Source organism: Magallana gigas, chromosome 10, assembly GCF_963853765.1.
Source record: "Magallana gigas chromosome 10, xbMagGiga1.1, whole genome shotgun sequence".
NCBI lineage: Eukaryota > Metazoa > Mollusca > Bivalvia > Ostreida > Ostreidae > Magallana > Magallana gigas.
The window spans coordinates 33,005,858-33,022,973 of NC_088862.1; the positions used below are offsets into that span (position 1 = coordinate 33,005,858).

The window sequence follows — 17,116 nt, forward strand, 5'->3', positions numbered from 1 at the left end:
TAAAGAAATACATGGAAGCAGAAACTACATAAGATGTTGGGACCAAGGAAGCATATTTAGAGACTCGTCCCTGTTTTTGGAAGTTTTGTTGGACAGCAGACTGCTGTGTGGAACAAAGTGTACAGAGCATTCAGGAATATGCTGGTCCTATGCATGGAACGGTGATTCCAAACGCTGCCTTTTGTTCCATGTGATGTGTTCCATTGATTCTCCAACAGAACAAGAAGTGACCAACTGGGAACATTACAAAGTACAAGGTAAAGTTGTTATTTAAGAATAAAGAAGTTAGTAACTATTTATTGCTATGTATCATTTCTTAATTTTTGGGTCCAAAGTATTGTATTTAAGAATTTACATTTATGAAATAGAATTGTTAAATTCCCGGTATTGGATTTTTAATTTAAATTCGTCGTTTGTTTGTTCGTTTTTCTCTATTTATACATACAATAAACAAGACATAATTATGAAATAATGCCTCGACTTCAATGCATTTGCGAAATACTGATATATGATAACGTATAGACTTTTGAGGTTAACTACAATTGAAAAAAAATATCAAAAGGATAGACAATGATATATATGTATAAATTAATACTGTATACAGATAAAAATATTCGCCTCCGGTTTTTTTCGCCTCTTTCGACCTTGTTATCAGTAGGTGAATTTAAGACTGGGCAAATTCTGATGTCTTTTACTATCTTTCTTGAAACACAACTGTGTCTGTGCGAATTCAAGACGGGGGGGGGGGTGCAAGTGTTAAAGGGGGAAAATTACAAAATTGTCTCAATATTTCATGTTTTTTGATATATTCGACGTATCTTTAATCTCCGGGGGGGGGGGGGGGGGGGTAGCTTTATGAATTGATCATATGCTTAAATAGCAAAATCATGGTTTCCTTCATTGTAAGTTTAATTGTGGAGCAAACGATACAACATTTGGTCAATAACCGAAAGGTTGCCATTTTTTGACAGTTCCTGTGTATGGTGAACATAGCTGTTATAGGTACAATGTGGATTTTCAATCATAGGAAGCAAATGACTTTAATATGTTAATGGTCACAAATACCACACATCCCTTATAACAATCAAATGATCAGTTTTACCTATTTTTATTTTTATTTATATTTAATTATTTATTTTCCAATCGAAATAAAAAAATATCTAAAAATTCATGAAAGTTTGAATAAGCAATGAAAGTTTTATCTTTACAAATGGAATTCAGAGTCTAATTTCTTCTTATTTAGAATGCAGCACCTACCTTCAAAATGGTGTACTTGACGCTGAACAAGCTTTTCTACCGGGGCTCACGGTTACTGGGACCTGCAATGAAGGTTACTTTCCCTTGCTGGGATCTCTGAACGCCACATGTGACTCAGATTACAAAACAATCATGTCTGATAGATGTGTTCAGAGTATGTATTACTTGTCAAGGTGGCTTTCTGGTCTTTTAATGGCTATTCGCCCTACATGCACACCTCTGCTAATTATTTAAACATGTACAATGATATGCCATCTTGATTTACTAAAAGATATTAACGCAATATTTATGGCATATCATTACATCTTTTTTCAATTTCTTTTTATCTTCAAAAAACACTTACTGCATAAAAATATATGCATTGTATAAAATGTATCGAAGCTGACATAAAACGCCTTCAGGTGTCAAATGTAATAAAATGCATTACATTATTAAGAAATTAAGAAAAACTTTAAAAGTTTCCAATACCTTCAAACCACAGTGTTGTAATGCACAGAACAAATAAATAAAATAAAATCACTATTATATACATGTAGCTATTTGCAAGTTCTTTAATCAAGCACCCCTTTATAAATAATTAATACATAAATGCAATCGCTCACAAAACGAGTCTCAACCATTATAAACACTTTAATGAATAATAAATAATTATTCAGGTATATTGAGATTCTAATGTTGGTGGTGGTGATATGAGTATCAAACACAATGAAGCCGGAAGGGCTTTATGATCGATTCGATCACTCTCAATTTGCATGTTATCATCTCATATTTTATACAAGAATTCAAGGAATAAATTCATGATTAAATGATGTTTCCAAATGGTACGATTAAACATTAAATTAATGTTGCGTTATTTGCATTTCTTTATAACATTTTTGCTGTAAATATAAAGGAATCATTCTACGTTTTAATGCTGCGTGTTTTATGAGTAGAAACAACAATTTAAAAAAATATATATCATATTCCATTTATCACACCAAACAAAGTCCATCTATGTTGCAGAATAAAGACAATATGTCTTAAAAAGGACATATTAAAAATCCATTATTTAGTAAAATTAGAAAAACTAAGAAATATCCCTGCTTATCAGTAAGGACCAACGATTACTGTTCTCTTGGGTTCATATCAATCCAAACGATTTTTACAATAATAAGAAAAATCTATATTTCATCAGAAAAATAATTTGAAAATTTTTGCATCATTTAACGATGTACGTGTTTTGATTTTCATTACGAAACACGGTGTTGATGTATACTGAAACAATAGAACACAAATTGTAATCGAGGATTTCAATTACTTTGCTGCTAGAACATTTGTTAAGTTCAGGATCCCTTTAGAATTTTTTTTGTCCATATTACAAATAGATGTTTTAATACAAGCTTAAAAGGGGGATGCGACAGCGTTCTGGCCATTTTTATAAACACAAAGGAAAGTTCATGATAAACAGGGTTGTTTAACTGAAGTTTTCCCGCTTAAATGTCGTTTCATTTGTCTTTTTCTGTCAAAAAAATATAATGTTTATTTGTTTTTAATGAGCTTGCAAAAATTATCCAGGAAGGTGGTATAAACTTAGGTAAATCTAGGTTTTTTGATATACAGTCTTGGCATTATATGTCCTATATTATTTTTGTACATTTAAATGAAGGTTAGACAATGAGTTAAGAAACTTTAGAATTCGTGCCATATCTATTATTTATGATAAAAAGAAATCGAATCGATCATTCTATTTACAGTAGTTTTCCGAGAATGCCCGACCGTAGAGTTTAGCATACGTATTCTAGAAATATAGCTCAACCTAGTTGCTAGAGTTCTCAACTAACAGTTAAGACAAGAAAGTTGTGATATTAATATATACTTACTTGGAATGTATCGCGACCAGCAACAGAAACTTACACAAACAAAAACTTTGTCGGTATGAAGAGTAAAATTTACATTAAAGTTAGAATTCTGCAAATTCCTATTCAGCATAAGAGATTAGTTATGGACAAAGGAATAGCTTTGAAAGCTCTCATCAAACACCATGCATTTCAAGTGAGAGCTTTTGTTTATATGCAGTTCTAAAAACGCGCAGCAGGGCGAGTTTATCTCATTTTCCTTTTGATTATTCATGAATTTATTCTCAGCCTGTCTGTTGGAATTTCTACTTATTAATAAATGATATTGTACAAAAAGTCAATCAGTATGTACTACATTCATGGAAGAAACTGGTATAAAATCATATGAGTTGTCTTTGGTAAGAGGTAAAACTTCACTCGTAAAATTTATCTCGCGGCAAGGGCAGTCTTTCCTCCGAACAATTATTTAGGGGTTTTGCTTAATCAGATATAATGTTTGTTGATAATACGTAAGAACTTTTTATAAAATGCAAACAGTGACATCATACACAACAACAGGCATTGGTAGAAACCCTGCCAATTTCATTTAAGATTATGTTTATCTAAGGAAAAGTGATCTCTCCTCCCAAACAGTCACTGATCCTTAATATATATGACCTCAGTCATGTTTACTGTTTATTTGTTGACAGCGTTGACAGATATAGCGGTGGGAAAACCGGCCACGCAGTCGTCGACGTTTGAAACTAATGTCGCGGACCACGCAGTGGATGGTGACAGAGGCACGGACCTGATAGAAAACACCTGTTCACACACAGATATTAAAGATTTTAACCCATGGTGGAGGGTGGATCTGCAAGCTGTCTACTACATTACAAAAGTCAGGATTCTGAATAGGGGTTTGGATATGTACTTAGTAGGTAATACAAAATGAATGGTATGACTATTTAAACTATACAACTATTACGAGTACTTTAATCAAGAAATCCGAATTGTTTCACGCATGTCTGAAAAAATTATTAGATGGAAAATAAAATCGTTAACAATAACGTAAGAAACCAGTTCTTTAGAAAACGAAAAAAGAAGAGAAATATTCATCATAATTATAAGATTGAAAGAAGATAAAAAAGATCAGGTCCTATTTTTCGGCTGTTTTCGAAGACAAAAGTTTTACGTATATGATACATGACGTCAAAATGTAGATTGAGCACGCAACGTTTAATCTAACTTTGTTTATGATTTTAGTAAAAAGGCGGATCCTACTGCAGTGTGTGCATTTCAAATAAATTTTGTTCTTCAAAAATATTAAAATGCACTGTGTTAAATATGCGCTCTGTCCAACTGTCACACAATTTACATATTAAATATATCCTCGATGCTCTAAAAAATAATACTTAAATTCCAGATGACTCACATCGACTTCGTGATGTAAAAGTGGCTGTCGGGATGACTGCATCCTCTGTCAACTCTGTATGTGGTTTCTTTGCTGGTCCTGGTACCTTGTCTCAACTGGTGGTCCTCGACTGTCCGCCATTAACAATGGGGAGATACGTAGAGATCTCCATGGTTACCGAGTATCTCACGCTCTGTGAAGTTGACGTGTTTGGTGCTTCAGTCTAAATACTTGTTATTATTTTGTTTACAAGTGTTTTATACCTTAGAATTATAACGCTGTACAAAAGATATACAGTAGCATATACTTTATTTACACGTTATTTTAGGTATAGTCTGTCCCAAGATATTTTTGCCGCATATTTTCTTAAATTATTCAATATTTATAAATACCTCTTGGTTCAGACGATGTTTATTCAATAGTATGAAAAAATCCCAAGATTTCCCCTTTGAAACGCCCCCTCTAGCTTGTCGGGTATCAGTACACGGCTAAAAATAAAAAGTCTACGAGGTTTTTCCATTGCCAAGGAGATGAAGATGCCCGGATGATAACGTTGAAAAATTGCGCGAGGTGTCCCGAGTATTTCCGAACGGAGAAAAGATGTCAACATTCCCCATTATAAATCTCCGTTGGAAATCTGTTTTCGTTCCTGTGAATTTTTACGAGGAAAAAATGATAATGTGTGAATTAAGTTATCTTGGGAATTTTCCCTTACATCGATTTTAATTGCACTTCAGTCACAGGTATGTGAATTTTTATTAAAAATCGTTCAAATATGCAGCAAAAAAATCTTGGGACAGACTATAATAAATAACATACCAGACTAAACAACATTATTCCATTAGGATCATGTACTTTATATGAAATAAATTTTCATTTTCACTGCTGTTTATAAACGGAACGTGCAGATTCAAGCTGGTATGCATTCTTGTCTTGATTTAAGTGCATATGTATTATGAGTTGTCCAAAAATATTGTTTAAAACTATTTCAGGTCAGACAAAGCTGCATACATAATATGCTTCAGAATATTCACATTTTATGAGAGCTCTAAACATTTTGACATGATTTTCAACTTATCTAATATCGGTGGGTAAGAATTAAGAATGTTACATTGTTTGACGCGAGATCCTTCTTCACTTTTCATCCTAAGAATGCTTTACCTGATGCTTCAAATGAACTCATCCATTGACCCATGGAGGGGTTCGGGTTTTGTTTTATTAGTCCATCTATATTTACAACAATATACCATACCTTCATCATAGTAAATAGCCTGTTTATAAAAAAAAATAACAACAACAACAAAACCTGATTTTTGTGAGTATTATGCCCCATAAAACATCTTCATTTTTTCGGATTTTAAAGTTGACACAATTAAGAAGCATCGTATATAATCTTTTTATAAAAATAGTGATGACGCTAGCTCCCAATCCGTACACTGTTTCGGAGAACACAACGTGACATCAGGCAATTATGATTTGTCAGCGCAGTTTTTTTTTTTTTTTGCTGATCTAAAGAATGCAAAGGTCAGACATGCAAAAAGAATGACTGATTATGACATAAATGATTTTAAAGCACGAGTACCGCAACATACACTTTTATGCGGAAGGTTTTAAATATTCATCGAAAACTCTTATTGTTACATTCAAATCAATTAGTTTGTCTATTTTGAAATAATTGCAAACTCTAGATATATTTGTTGAAACGAATTTGATCACACTCATATAAAATGGAATGACCAGACATCTCTAAGGACGTTGGATCCTGCGATCAAAAGTCTCTACGTTTTTTTCTAAAGTATTTTTTTAATATCTACACACATATCTAAACCAAAATTCAAAACAAAATTTTGGGGTGTATATGCTACTTTCAGTTCTACGGTGACCTTTCTGCACTGAAAGTGCAAATTGCGCATAAATCGCTTCTCCCTCTATAATTTTTTATTAAAATGAACCATGGTATCAAATACAAATTTACATTATTTGGAATTAATAAAATTAAAATAATCATAATGAAAAAGTTTGCAATTTCTTCACCTTATTGATATTTTGACCTTTTTTCACTGAAAAAATACTATTCTTATTCATAAACGATTCAACATGCAATTAAATAATTTAAAAGTCTCAAACTTTTTCTCAAATTATGACAGACTTGTCAAAAGAAACTTAAATATTCAGAAAATAAAACCAAAAGTATGGGTCTATAATGTAAATTTTGAGATATGGCATGAAATAAGCTAATTTTAGGGGAAAATTGGAGTTGATTTTTTCTTATTTTATGAAATATCACTTAAACATGCCAATATATGTCGATAGAAATATTAAAATATTGTTGAAATATGTTTTTTGAAACAATACAAAAATATCCCAATGCATAAACTATCTGAAACTTTGGTCTGCACGGAAAACAAAAAAGCTGAAATTACGGTACTCTAAAACAACTGAGTTATGAAAAATGTTTATTTTCTTCTTAAAAACCTTCCGCCACAAAATATAGTCCCTTACTACACTCTCTAAATATGAAATGTTTTCTTCACTATTTTATTCAATAGAGTTTATTTGGCATTGTAAAAAAGGAATTTACAAGTAGAATTCATATATGACACAGAATTTCCAGACTAGAGGTGACACAAAATGGCTACTCAAAATCAGAGGATCGAACCTCTTTAAAATGAACTGCCCGAAGGTATATTTGTCAGTTCAGCCTGCAGCTAAGCATACTGGCTGGGAAGCTTTAAGGCGACACAACTGAGAACCTGAGCGGAAGAGAATTAAAGTGTAAAAAAAACAAAAATCAGAAAAAGTAAACTCGGCTAGTGTAAGAATTAGACATGGTTTCACCAGCAGTATTGAATTTTGTGAATGAGGACGTAGTAAATCTGCATATGATTAAAACTCGATATCACAAGAAACCCAATATAGGTAAGTCTGCGATGACAGTTTACCTAGTCATCAATATACCCGGTAGGGCCATTGGTATAATAACTATAGCATTAGCAAATCATTAAAACTATGGAAGAGTAGAGGAAAACTTTATATTAATAAGGTAATGAAGATACCCAGAAAGAGTATATGAAGACAATTATATATCCCTTAAAAACCCTTATACTTGATTTTGTTGCATTGTAAAAAAAAACCCAGAAAAAAACCATTGAAATATGAAGAGTGAAACTCTTCAGTTTTTGCTATAATTTTTTCAACATCAAACTTATTATTTGTACATTCATCATTTTCTCCGTTTAAAAAACACGCATATGAAATTGATATTAATTACTAACATTTTTAGTCTGTATTTAAAACATTTTTTTTTATTCAAGATATTGAATTTTGCAAATTAATGAAATGTGATGAAAAAAACAGTGTTCCAAAACAAAAGTTTAAAGAAAAAAATAGAGGTAGGATCAGGTATTATGGAGAAGTAAGCATCCATTGCTAACCGGTCACACCCGCCGTGTGCTCTTTGTTGTAATCGGGAAAACGAAAAAATTGGTAAACAATCTACTGATAAATTATTGTCTTAAAATTAATTATGAAACCGTCAGTCAGCATGCAATTCAGTCGAGTGGAGGTGGGGATTATTTTTATAAATATCATCCTGGGCTGCGGAGATTAAGAATATGTCATCAAGTATTAGACTAATGAATTTATGGGAAAATAAATTTTTGGAAAAGCCAGAAATTATTTTAACAGTCGCCAAGCAACGTTTTGGATAATTATAAACAGTCTCTACTTGCTGATAAGAGTGCCTCTTCCGAATGTTTAATCTAAACATATTTAGTTGATTATTGTACTTTGCAGTCATATCTAACAGAAAGAATGCCTTTACAATATAAGGAACTTCTATGTAAATTAAGATTATCATCTCAATGTCTTACCGTCGAAACTGGTAGATACAGCAGTGTTCCATAAAAATGACGTTTATAGCCTTTATATACTTCAGAGATAGAAAATGAATATCATTTTATGTTGAAATGTCCTTATTATTGTAATTTAAGAGAAACTTTAAGACGTTTTATGTATCAAACCCTCTGTCTTAACATTAATTCAACTATTGTCAACACAAAGTGTAAAGGATTTGTGCAGTTTTCGTTTATATGTTAAGAATGCTTTTGTGATCATAAATCTTTATGTAAAAACTTGTCTTTTTTAACTGACCCGCTTATATGTATTTTAATATGTGTATATCAATTGTATATGATTGTGAGCTGTATAGCTGTTGACCAATAAACAATACAATACCACCCGGCGAGCGAACATAGTCATACAAAAGATAAGTTAGGCACATTAATAGTTCTTTGTTACTCGATAAGTTTCATTCAGCCATTGTGTGTGGCTTTAGGCAAAATTTCTCTGTCACTTTCTCTATCACTTTTTCTATCACAGTCTCTCTCTCTCTCTCTCTCTCTCTCTCTCTCTCTCTCTCTCTCTCTCTCTCTCTCTCTCTCTCTCTCTCTGGGCTGTAGGCTAAGCTGACCTTCGATTTAAAGTGTTATACTAAGTTTTACATGTGACAACAGACCGTGCTGTTTTTTCAAAGAACCTCAATACTGTCCCGTCCGACGATGATATCTAAAAAAAAACCAAAATACCTGTCATTGTAACTAGTGCGTATCAACAGAAAATGGCCTTCAACATTAAAGCTCGACCTAGTTCTGGTTCTGACAACTATGTATCTGTACCTGTGTTTTATTAAAAGCAAATTTGTTTAATCGATAAAAAAAAAATTAATTTGCAAAGTTATAAAATAGGAACCATATATATATATATATATATATATATATATATAGATATATATATATCTATATATATATATATATATATATATATATATATATATATATATATATATATATATATATATATATATCTATATATATATAAATATATATATATATATCTATATATATATATATATATCTATATCTATATCTATATATATATATATATATATATATATATATATATATATCTTATTGATGTCTTTGTAATAAAAGAAATGTTAGCGATGCAAATAATGCAAGCATGTAAATTAAGTTTTATTTTTAAAATAATGTTCCGATTTACAGGGCCTTTTTTAAATATAAAATAAATATAAAGTGCCTGTCATCTTTTCAAAGCTTCTAGAGTGGAATTGAAATATTCGCATAAAGAAACAGACTTCACAGACATATACAAAAAACAGACAAACATACAGACCGACAGACAGGTCGACAGAAAGACAGACAGACATGTCGACAGACAGACAGACAGACAGACAGACAGACGGACAGGGAGACATGACGACAAAAGGACCGTCAGACATACATAAGGATAGAGGAATATAAAACACGATACTCTCGATCCTGATAGACATAAAAGCTTTGATTTACAGTCTTATAATGTTCAATATCCTTGTTTGTAAGATAAACAGCATAGCACTCCGAAAGTCAAGTAAACCTGTCATTTCATAACGTGATAACAGGTTTATGATATCTTGTTAAAATTAAGATCTACGTCTGGTTTGCACCATTACTCATTTTAAAATTCTAATTTGCCTCTTTGATATGCTGTCAATACAACTCAAAACGTGCTAAGCCTTCTGAAGTACTAGTTAAGGTATTTATGTTATTTTAAATTCTAAATCTTTGACAAGTATTGTTTGGAATTCAAAAGAAAAAATATATAAAATAATGCTTACATCAATTAAACAAAATCATTCTCAGTATTGAACGCTGGAGTAAAACATGTACAAAACACCTCGACTGATCCTCTGGCAGTTTGATAACAGTGGTTTCCGCTATATTTTCTCAACAATAAGTTCATGGTTTTGCTTTAAAAAAAAACAAAACAACCCCACACATAGTCATCATGAAATTAATTACCTTCTCACAGAACCAGATGGCCTTTCGTGTGCTAAATTCTTACAAAGTTCACTGCTTTAATTTTACATGTGTATACTATATCAGCCCTCCGGTAATCTTAATCTATCATTGGAAATATTTCGGAAATAAACGATATATTTTTGTAACCATAATATTTTAAATAATATTTTTTAAAATATTTTTTTTAAAAATAGAGATGTGTTGTATTTTGGTTATTTTCTTTTGATTTGATAGAAACGATAAATTGCTGAAAACTATTTCCCGTGCGTAAGATTAATTGTCGGCAGTAAACCGAGTAAGGCAAGGAGGAAGATCCAATCTCTCTTACCTGGATTGTGACTGTTGAACTTTCAGCACATTGGACGATTTAATTAAACCTCTCCGCACTGACTTTGGTATGCCCAGTGTATCGTTTGACCTGTTGGCATTCATATCTAGACAGCAAACTGGTGAAGTTTAAATCTAGTAGCAACGAACCTTAAGATGGAGCAAACGTTAAAAAACACAGACCGAATACTCTTGGATAATAGAAGTGGAGATATATCTAAAAAGGTAAAATAAAAACATTGCTGCAGTGAATTATCGCTGTGTATAGTAATTTGGTTATCGGGTAACAGAGGTTGGTCCTTTCGACTTTATAACTCCTCAGGATATATTTCTCCATTATTTTTTTTATGGGCACAACTAAAAGTATATTAGTTAGACTATTTCTTGATTGGACGTGAACTTATTTAAAGGGGAAGGAAATTCAAAAACATAATTTATTTATTTTAATAAAGTGGTGTAAATTATCACATGTAGTCATGTTGTTTTGAAAATAAAATACGTAATTAAGCTTTAATGAACGTTTGAAGTTGGAGAAATCGTATTTACTGGAGGCTGACATGATGTAGAACTCTTTTGTATTAAAAACCAAAAAAAAAATTATTATTTTGACGTTGCACCATCTATTCCGGTTTGGTTTACATATACAAATGAATGTACACAGTGCTCTGAAAATAATTAACGCTGGTTTATACCTTTCTGTTACTCAAATAATCGACTAAACAAAATTGATAATGTTTGAGTTCACACGTCAATCTAAAGAATAAATACATGTATCATTTTATGCATAAATATATGCATTTTTATAAGTAAATGACAGCTGTTAATCTGCTATCATTCAAAGTTGAAAACGACCTCGATTAATTTTTTTATTCCAAGTCAAGTTCTTCGCTAACTGAATAAATGTTATATTTGTAATCGGGATGTTTAAAATTTATTCTTTAAAGTCGGAATTACCATGTCAAAATAACGACGGCAGACATTTTCTATGATACTTGACATCGGTTGACAATTTCCACATTTACGCGGATATTTCTCCGACACTAACCTCCGCTTTTAGATTTCAACGAACATGCTCCATTTGACGTTAGTTTGTAGTTTGCAAATGTAAAAGAACGGTCTCAAATCAATATTGTTTCAAATTTTCCAGAACTTGTCATTTAGAGCGAATATCATGATGTTATGTTGATAAGACAAACCGGAGTAGATGGTGTGACGTCATAGATTAAAGTTAAATGGCAGCCCCCATGGCGGCGGGAAATTTAAATTAAGCGATCGATTTTCTTGATTAATTCATTGTTCCGGGGTTTTTAATGAAAAAAAATACGATTTACAATTATAGTAGATGATAATTGATTTATTTATTGTACAACATATTTTTAATTTCCTTCCCCTTTAATGATATTGGAATAAATAAGTAATATAGGAATTTGCATTGTCTATATGGTTGATACTAAATAATCTCCCTGTTTTTTATAAAGTTCCATCGTACTTTTTCATCGTCCTTTATACGTTTCATTTTATATTGATATGGAAAGTAAATCTATGTTCATTATCTCCTTATATTTAAAAAAATGAAAGTTCAGAATAATAGGATGTTTAAGACAATCAGGACATTACTGTTATAGGGTTTATACTAAATTCTGTTAAAAGGACTAAATATACGTGCAGATTGAAAATGTTAGTAAATTACAAAAATCAATGCAAATTAAAAGAGAACAATGTCATTAAACATACAATAAATAAACAAACAATAACTATAGAAAACGTCAGTCAACATGCGATCCAATTGAAAATTAGGGGCTGGTGGTTTTTATTTTAAATATCACCCGACGAGTGAACATAATCGTATACGAAATATATTAGGCACTTTGAACAGTTCTCTGTTACTCTATATGTTTCACAATATTTTTACTTCGCTTAAGGCTGCCTGAAATTCTCTCTCTCTCTCTCTCTCTCTCTCTCTCTCTCTCTCTCTCTCTCTCTCTCTCTCTCTCTCTCTCTCTCTCTCTCTCTCTCAGATCTGTTTTCTCTTTCTTTCTGTCGGGTCGTAAGATAAGCTGACCTTCGATATTAAATAAAATATAAAGTGTTTCATGTGACAACAATACTATCCAGCAGCGAGCTGAAATCTAAAAGTACAAGTTACCGGTTACTTTAAAGTCTATAAACGGGAAAAGGCCTTGAACATTACCATTAAAGTTCGACCTAATTCTACCTGATATATGCATGTAATTATATTCTCTCTCTTTCTCTCTCTCTCTCGCTCTCTCTCTCTTTCTTCTCTCCCTCCTTCAGATCTGTTTTCTTTTTCTTTCTGTCGGGCCGTAAGCTAAGCGTACCTTCGATATTAAATGAAATATACTAAGTGTTTCATGTGACAACAATACTATCCAGCAGAAAATCTATAAACGGGAAAAGGCCTTGAACATTACCATTAAAGTTCGACCTAATTCTACCTGATATATGCATGTAATTATATTCTCTCTCTCTCTCTCTCTCTCTCTCTCTCTCTCTGGACTGTAGGCTAAACTGATCTTCGATTTAAAATGTTACACTAAGTGTTTTAGATGTGACTACTGGCCTGAAGTTTTTTTCAAAGAACCTCAACACTGTCCCGTCCGATGATGATATCTAAAAGTGCAAAATACCTGTTATTTTAGCATTTGCGTGCAAACGGAAAATGGCCCTGGACATCGTTTAAGTTAGTCCTACTTCTGACTGATATGAGCATTTTTGTTTTTGTTCTGTTAAAATTTGTTTATTTTATAATTTTTACTTCACTTGCATATTCAGAAAAAAATTCAAAGACCCGTCAATGGACAGTGTACAAAGAGATCCTACATAGTTGGGTTGAAAAGGAAAAGAAACTATAGAACAGGTATCATTTTTTCTATGGAACTGTACCTGATATCTACTGGAGAAACTAAACCACCCCACCGTTTGTAAACTCTTTTATTTTCATTCATCAATCTTTAAAAAAAAGTTAAACGTATATTTTTTGCAACATAATAAAAACCTTTACGATACATAAAATGAAAGAAAATAAAGACCAGAGCCAAACAAAAATTACAACGCTAAACAGATATCATGCGAAAACCAATCAAAGAAATTCTTAACAAAAACAATGTGAATCGCTGTTTGTTTATGATAAATGAAACTAACTACTTAATAAATCTAGTTTATATAATTATAAGAGTGGAATTCTCAGTAGAAATAAACAATAGCTTAGTCATTACGCGGAGTATTTTGCTGGGGTACAATACAGTCATATAAGTGTGTGTTTGAGTTAATGGTATGAACATTTTAATCAGTAAAACTTGAATATTTGGGATGTTAAGAACATTAGTTTTAAGAACGCTTACTTTTTGCAAACGAATTTGTTTCTGAATTCTAGCACACTAAGTTTTTCCTCCGTTATATTTCTTTACAATATAATAATTCAACATTTTTTTTTTTTTTGGGGGGGGGGGAGTTGGTGGGGTTGTGGGGAGGGGGGGGGGGTGGTTGGCTAGATGACTAATTTTTACAACCATTTAAAACGCGAAAATATGAAATTGCAATAATAATTGATATAAAGTTCAAGGCTCTGATAAAATATAGCAATGATTTCCAAAACATTAAGGGTTTAACAAGTTCAAAAATATTCTGATAATAGAACAAATGATTTTTCTTACGTTCAAAGGTACGCAAAACTCAAAAATTTACGTGTGCAATGCGTTAGAGGTAATGTGTACATTATGGAATATGGGTTTTATTATTCATTTTCTCCCTTTAGGTTACATTCATAGCCAATCAAAAAGACATAGAAGAGACAGAATCATCAAAAGTTGTGCCATGGAACGGTACGTTATTAAGCAATAAACAACCTCATTTTGCGCACATAGTTTTTATTTACTGGATGCAATATAACGGAGCAAGGAATAAGTCCAAGAAGCATATTTATTATGGTCATTCATTAAGCTTTGATAAGCAAACGCGCTTTTTTTATTATTTATGTTACATTTTAAGTTTTGCAAAATTAATGGATATCAAATTAAATTTCAACTTTAAGTTAAAAAAAGTGAAATTATAAGCTTATTACCAGTAATAGGAACATGGTTTTAAGGTACGCACAACGCATACCAGGTAAACAACCAATGAAGGTCTAGTCAGAAGCTATAAGTATTACATAAATTTTATAAATTGATACATCTACATAAGATTCATACAGGTATTATTCTTTTTATTTATGTTTGTAATTCAGAAAATGGAAAGCAAGGATCCTTGATTCGTCGATAGAATACATTAAATTGTTAAAACAACGAAACACCCGAATTTTGAATTTGGAGAGAAGTCAGATGAAATGGAACAGGTTGTTGGATAATATGGATTTGATACTGCAGGTAAAACTTGTATGAGAAAAAGAGAGTTAAAATGAGAGAGAGAGAGAGAGAGAGAGAGAGAGAGAGAGAGAGAGCGAACACACAGGCAAGCACACACGCACGCATCCATAGACACACACATCACCATTAATGTCACAGAAACACTACTTGTTTAAAATTTATAACATTAATGTGGATACCGAAATGTACATGCATAACTATATGTCAGAACGAATAAGCCTTTATGGGGTTTTTATTTGTTTTCCAACAGAATCTTGAACAAGAAATGGACGTGCTCTTCTCACGACGATCACACAGAAACCATGAACACCTTAGATCTAAAGGATGATGAATGATTGTATAAACAACTACATTATCAGAATGACCATATGCATAGGCAATACAGTTAACTTAATTGCTGTTGTTTTTCATGCCATTGTAAATAGAAAAAGTATACATTGAAACATATATCGTAAAGGTTGAAATTAGTTTTAATATATCTATAACACATCATACATGTAATATACTTGATCTACTGTACCTGATCTCAACTTTTGAGTTTAATTTTGTTCAATAAAGTTTGTTGGAGACCTATTCTATTCGCATTTTATTGTATTTTTTGATAACTCTTTTTTTTCCGAAAGAGCTACATTTTGGTATCTTTTAAATTTTGTGTATAGTTTCATGTTGGTGAAAATGAGAAAAATTTATAATAAATCAAAGCTTTACAAGACCAATACAAAGTTAAAATATTCAAATCTACAATTTATTTCTCTGGGACGTTTGTGCTAAAAACGCCATTGTAAAGTCAAATGGCCTAACTTTCCACATTTAAAAGCAAAAATCCATATCGATACCAACCACTAACAAAAACATTTAATAAAGGCTGAATGCAGGAAAATATTCGCCCCTGTTTTATTTTTGCTATTTTCGCTTTGTTGTCAGCAGACGAATTTAAAACCGGACGAATATTAACGTCTTAGATTATCTTTCTTCAAACACAACTTTGTCTAGGCGAATTCAAGATAGGTGAAACTGTAAGTAAAAAAGGGCGAAAATTACACGGGGCGAAAAAACCTTGTACTAGGTTTATAGAGCTTTAACTAGATAATAACCGTCTTTGTAATAAACGGTTTCAAGTGGACAAGCTGTACACAGCCCAAAGTTGATGCCGGCATGAATTGAGTATTAAATTCAATCTCTTAAAAAAAGGCAATATTAGGTGTGGCTCTCTATTCGTTTCTTATATAGATGTAATGAAATAAGATAAAATTTGCCATTTCATTTTTTTTGTATAACTATTTCTATCAAAATTTAAAATAAAAGATAAAAAATTATTAAATTTGTTTTACTTTGCTTACTCGGGGTAAATGTATGTATACAGTTATATTATAATAGTTATAGCATTATATCGTATACCTAGTAGTGTAACAGCCCTGTGTTTAGGACTAGGTGAGACAGCAACCAAAAGCTAGGGCTGTAAAGCCCTTGGGGCTGATATATCTCTGTCTCAGTCCGTCGTCAAGGGGGTGTATTGCCCTCAAATTTAAGATCACTAATGCCCAAAATATATCTGCTGTGATTAAAACTAGTTTGTAAAGTAACAATAGAATAATAAAGAAATTATATAAAGCAAATCATACACGTTTGAATATCATACAATTATGGCCTGTTTATATCGGTCAATAATGGTTTTATAGATCTATAAAACCATGTATTGACCGATATCAAAAGGCTATAATAACTGTTTATTTATAATAAATCAAAAACTTATTCTCTTCACTCTCTTCACGCGTATAATAGTGATATGATTTATTCATAATGTATAGGTGTTGATTTCGCTATTATGATGTCTCAATGTCGCATGTGAAAAAAACTCCAGTATTTTGTCTTGAAAATATATTTTTTATAAAGTGAGGTCTATGAACAAAATTTATAGCACGATCATGTGACAGCAATCAACCAATCATATGCTTGGGAAAAATACGATATTATAATAATATTAATTATTGACGAAAATTAAAAAATAATAATATGCGATATGTATCTAAGTAATGGGAGGTAACTTACACTACGGTTGCGTGTTTA

The 17,116-nt window shown here is 31.7% G+C and overlaps 1 protein-coding gene across 1 annotated transcript; it reads left to right on the forward strand.

The window, feature by feature from the left end:
• The first annotated feature begins 10,652 nt into the window (after positions 1-10,652).
• On the forward strand, positions 10,653-15,622 carry LOC105333014 (uncharacterized). The gene is made up of 5 exons (XM_066073403.1): positions 10,653-10,892; positions 13,461-13,545; positions 14,443-14,509; positions 14,911-15,049; positions 15,300-15,622. Exons 1-5 carry the CDS (start codon positions 10,824-10,826, stop codon positions 15,375-15,377), a joined length of 438 nt encoding a protein of 145 aa, XP_065929475.1. The 5' UTR covers positions 10,653-10,823; the 3' UTR covers positions 15,378-15,622.
• Positions 15,623-17,116: the final 1,494 nt, after the last annotated feature.

Excerpts from the sequence above, each read along its gene's own strand:
- LOC105333014 (XM_066073403.1), top strand. The coding sequence starts at position 10,824 with ATGGAGCAAACGTTAAAAAACACAGACCGAATACTCTTGGATAATAGA. Across the intron at positions 10,893-13,460 it reads GTGGAGATATATCTAAAAAG|AAAAAAATTCAAAGACCCGT; the intron begins GTAAAATAAAAA and ends TTGCATATTCAG. Across the intron at positions 15,050-15,299 it reads ATATGGATTTGATACTGCAG|AATCTTGAACAAGAAATGGA; the intron begins GTAAAACTTGTA and ends GTTTTCCAACAG.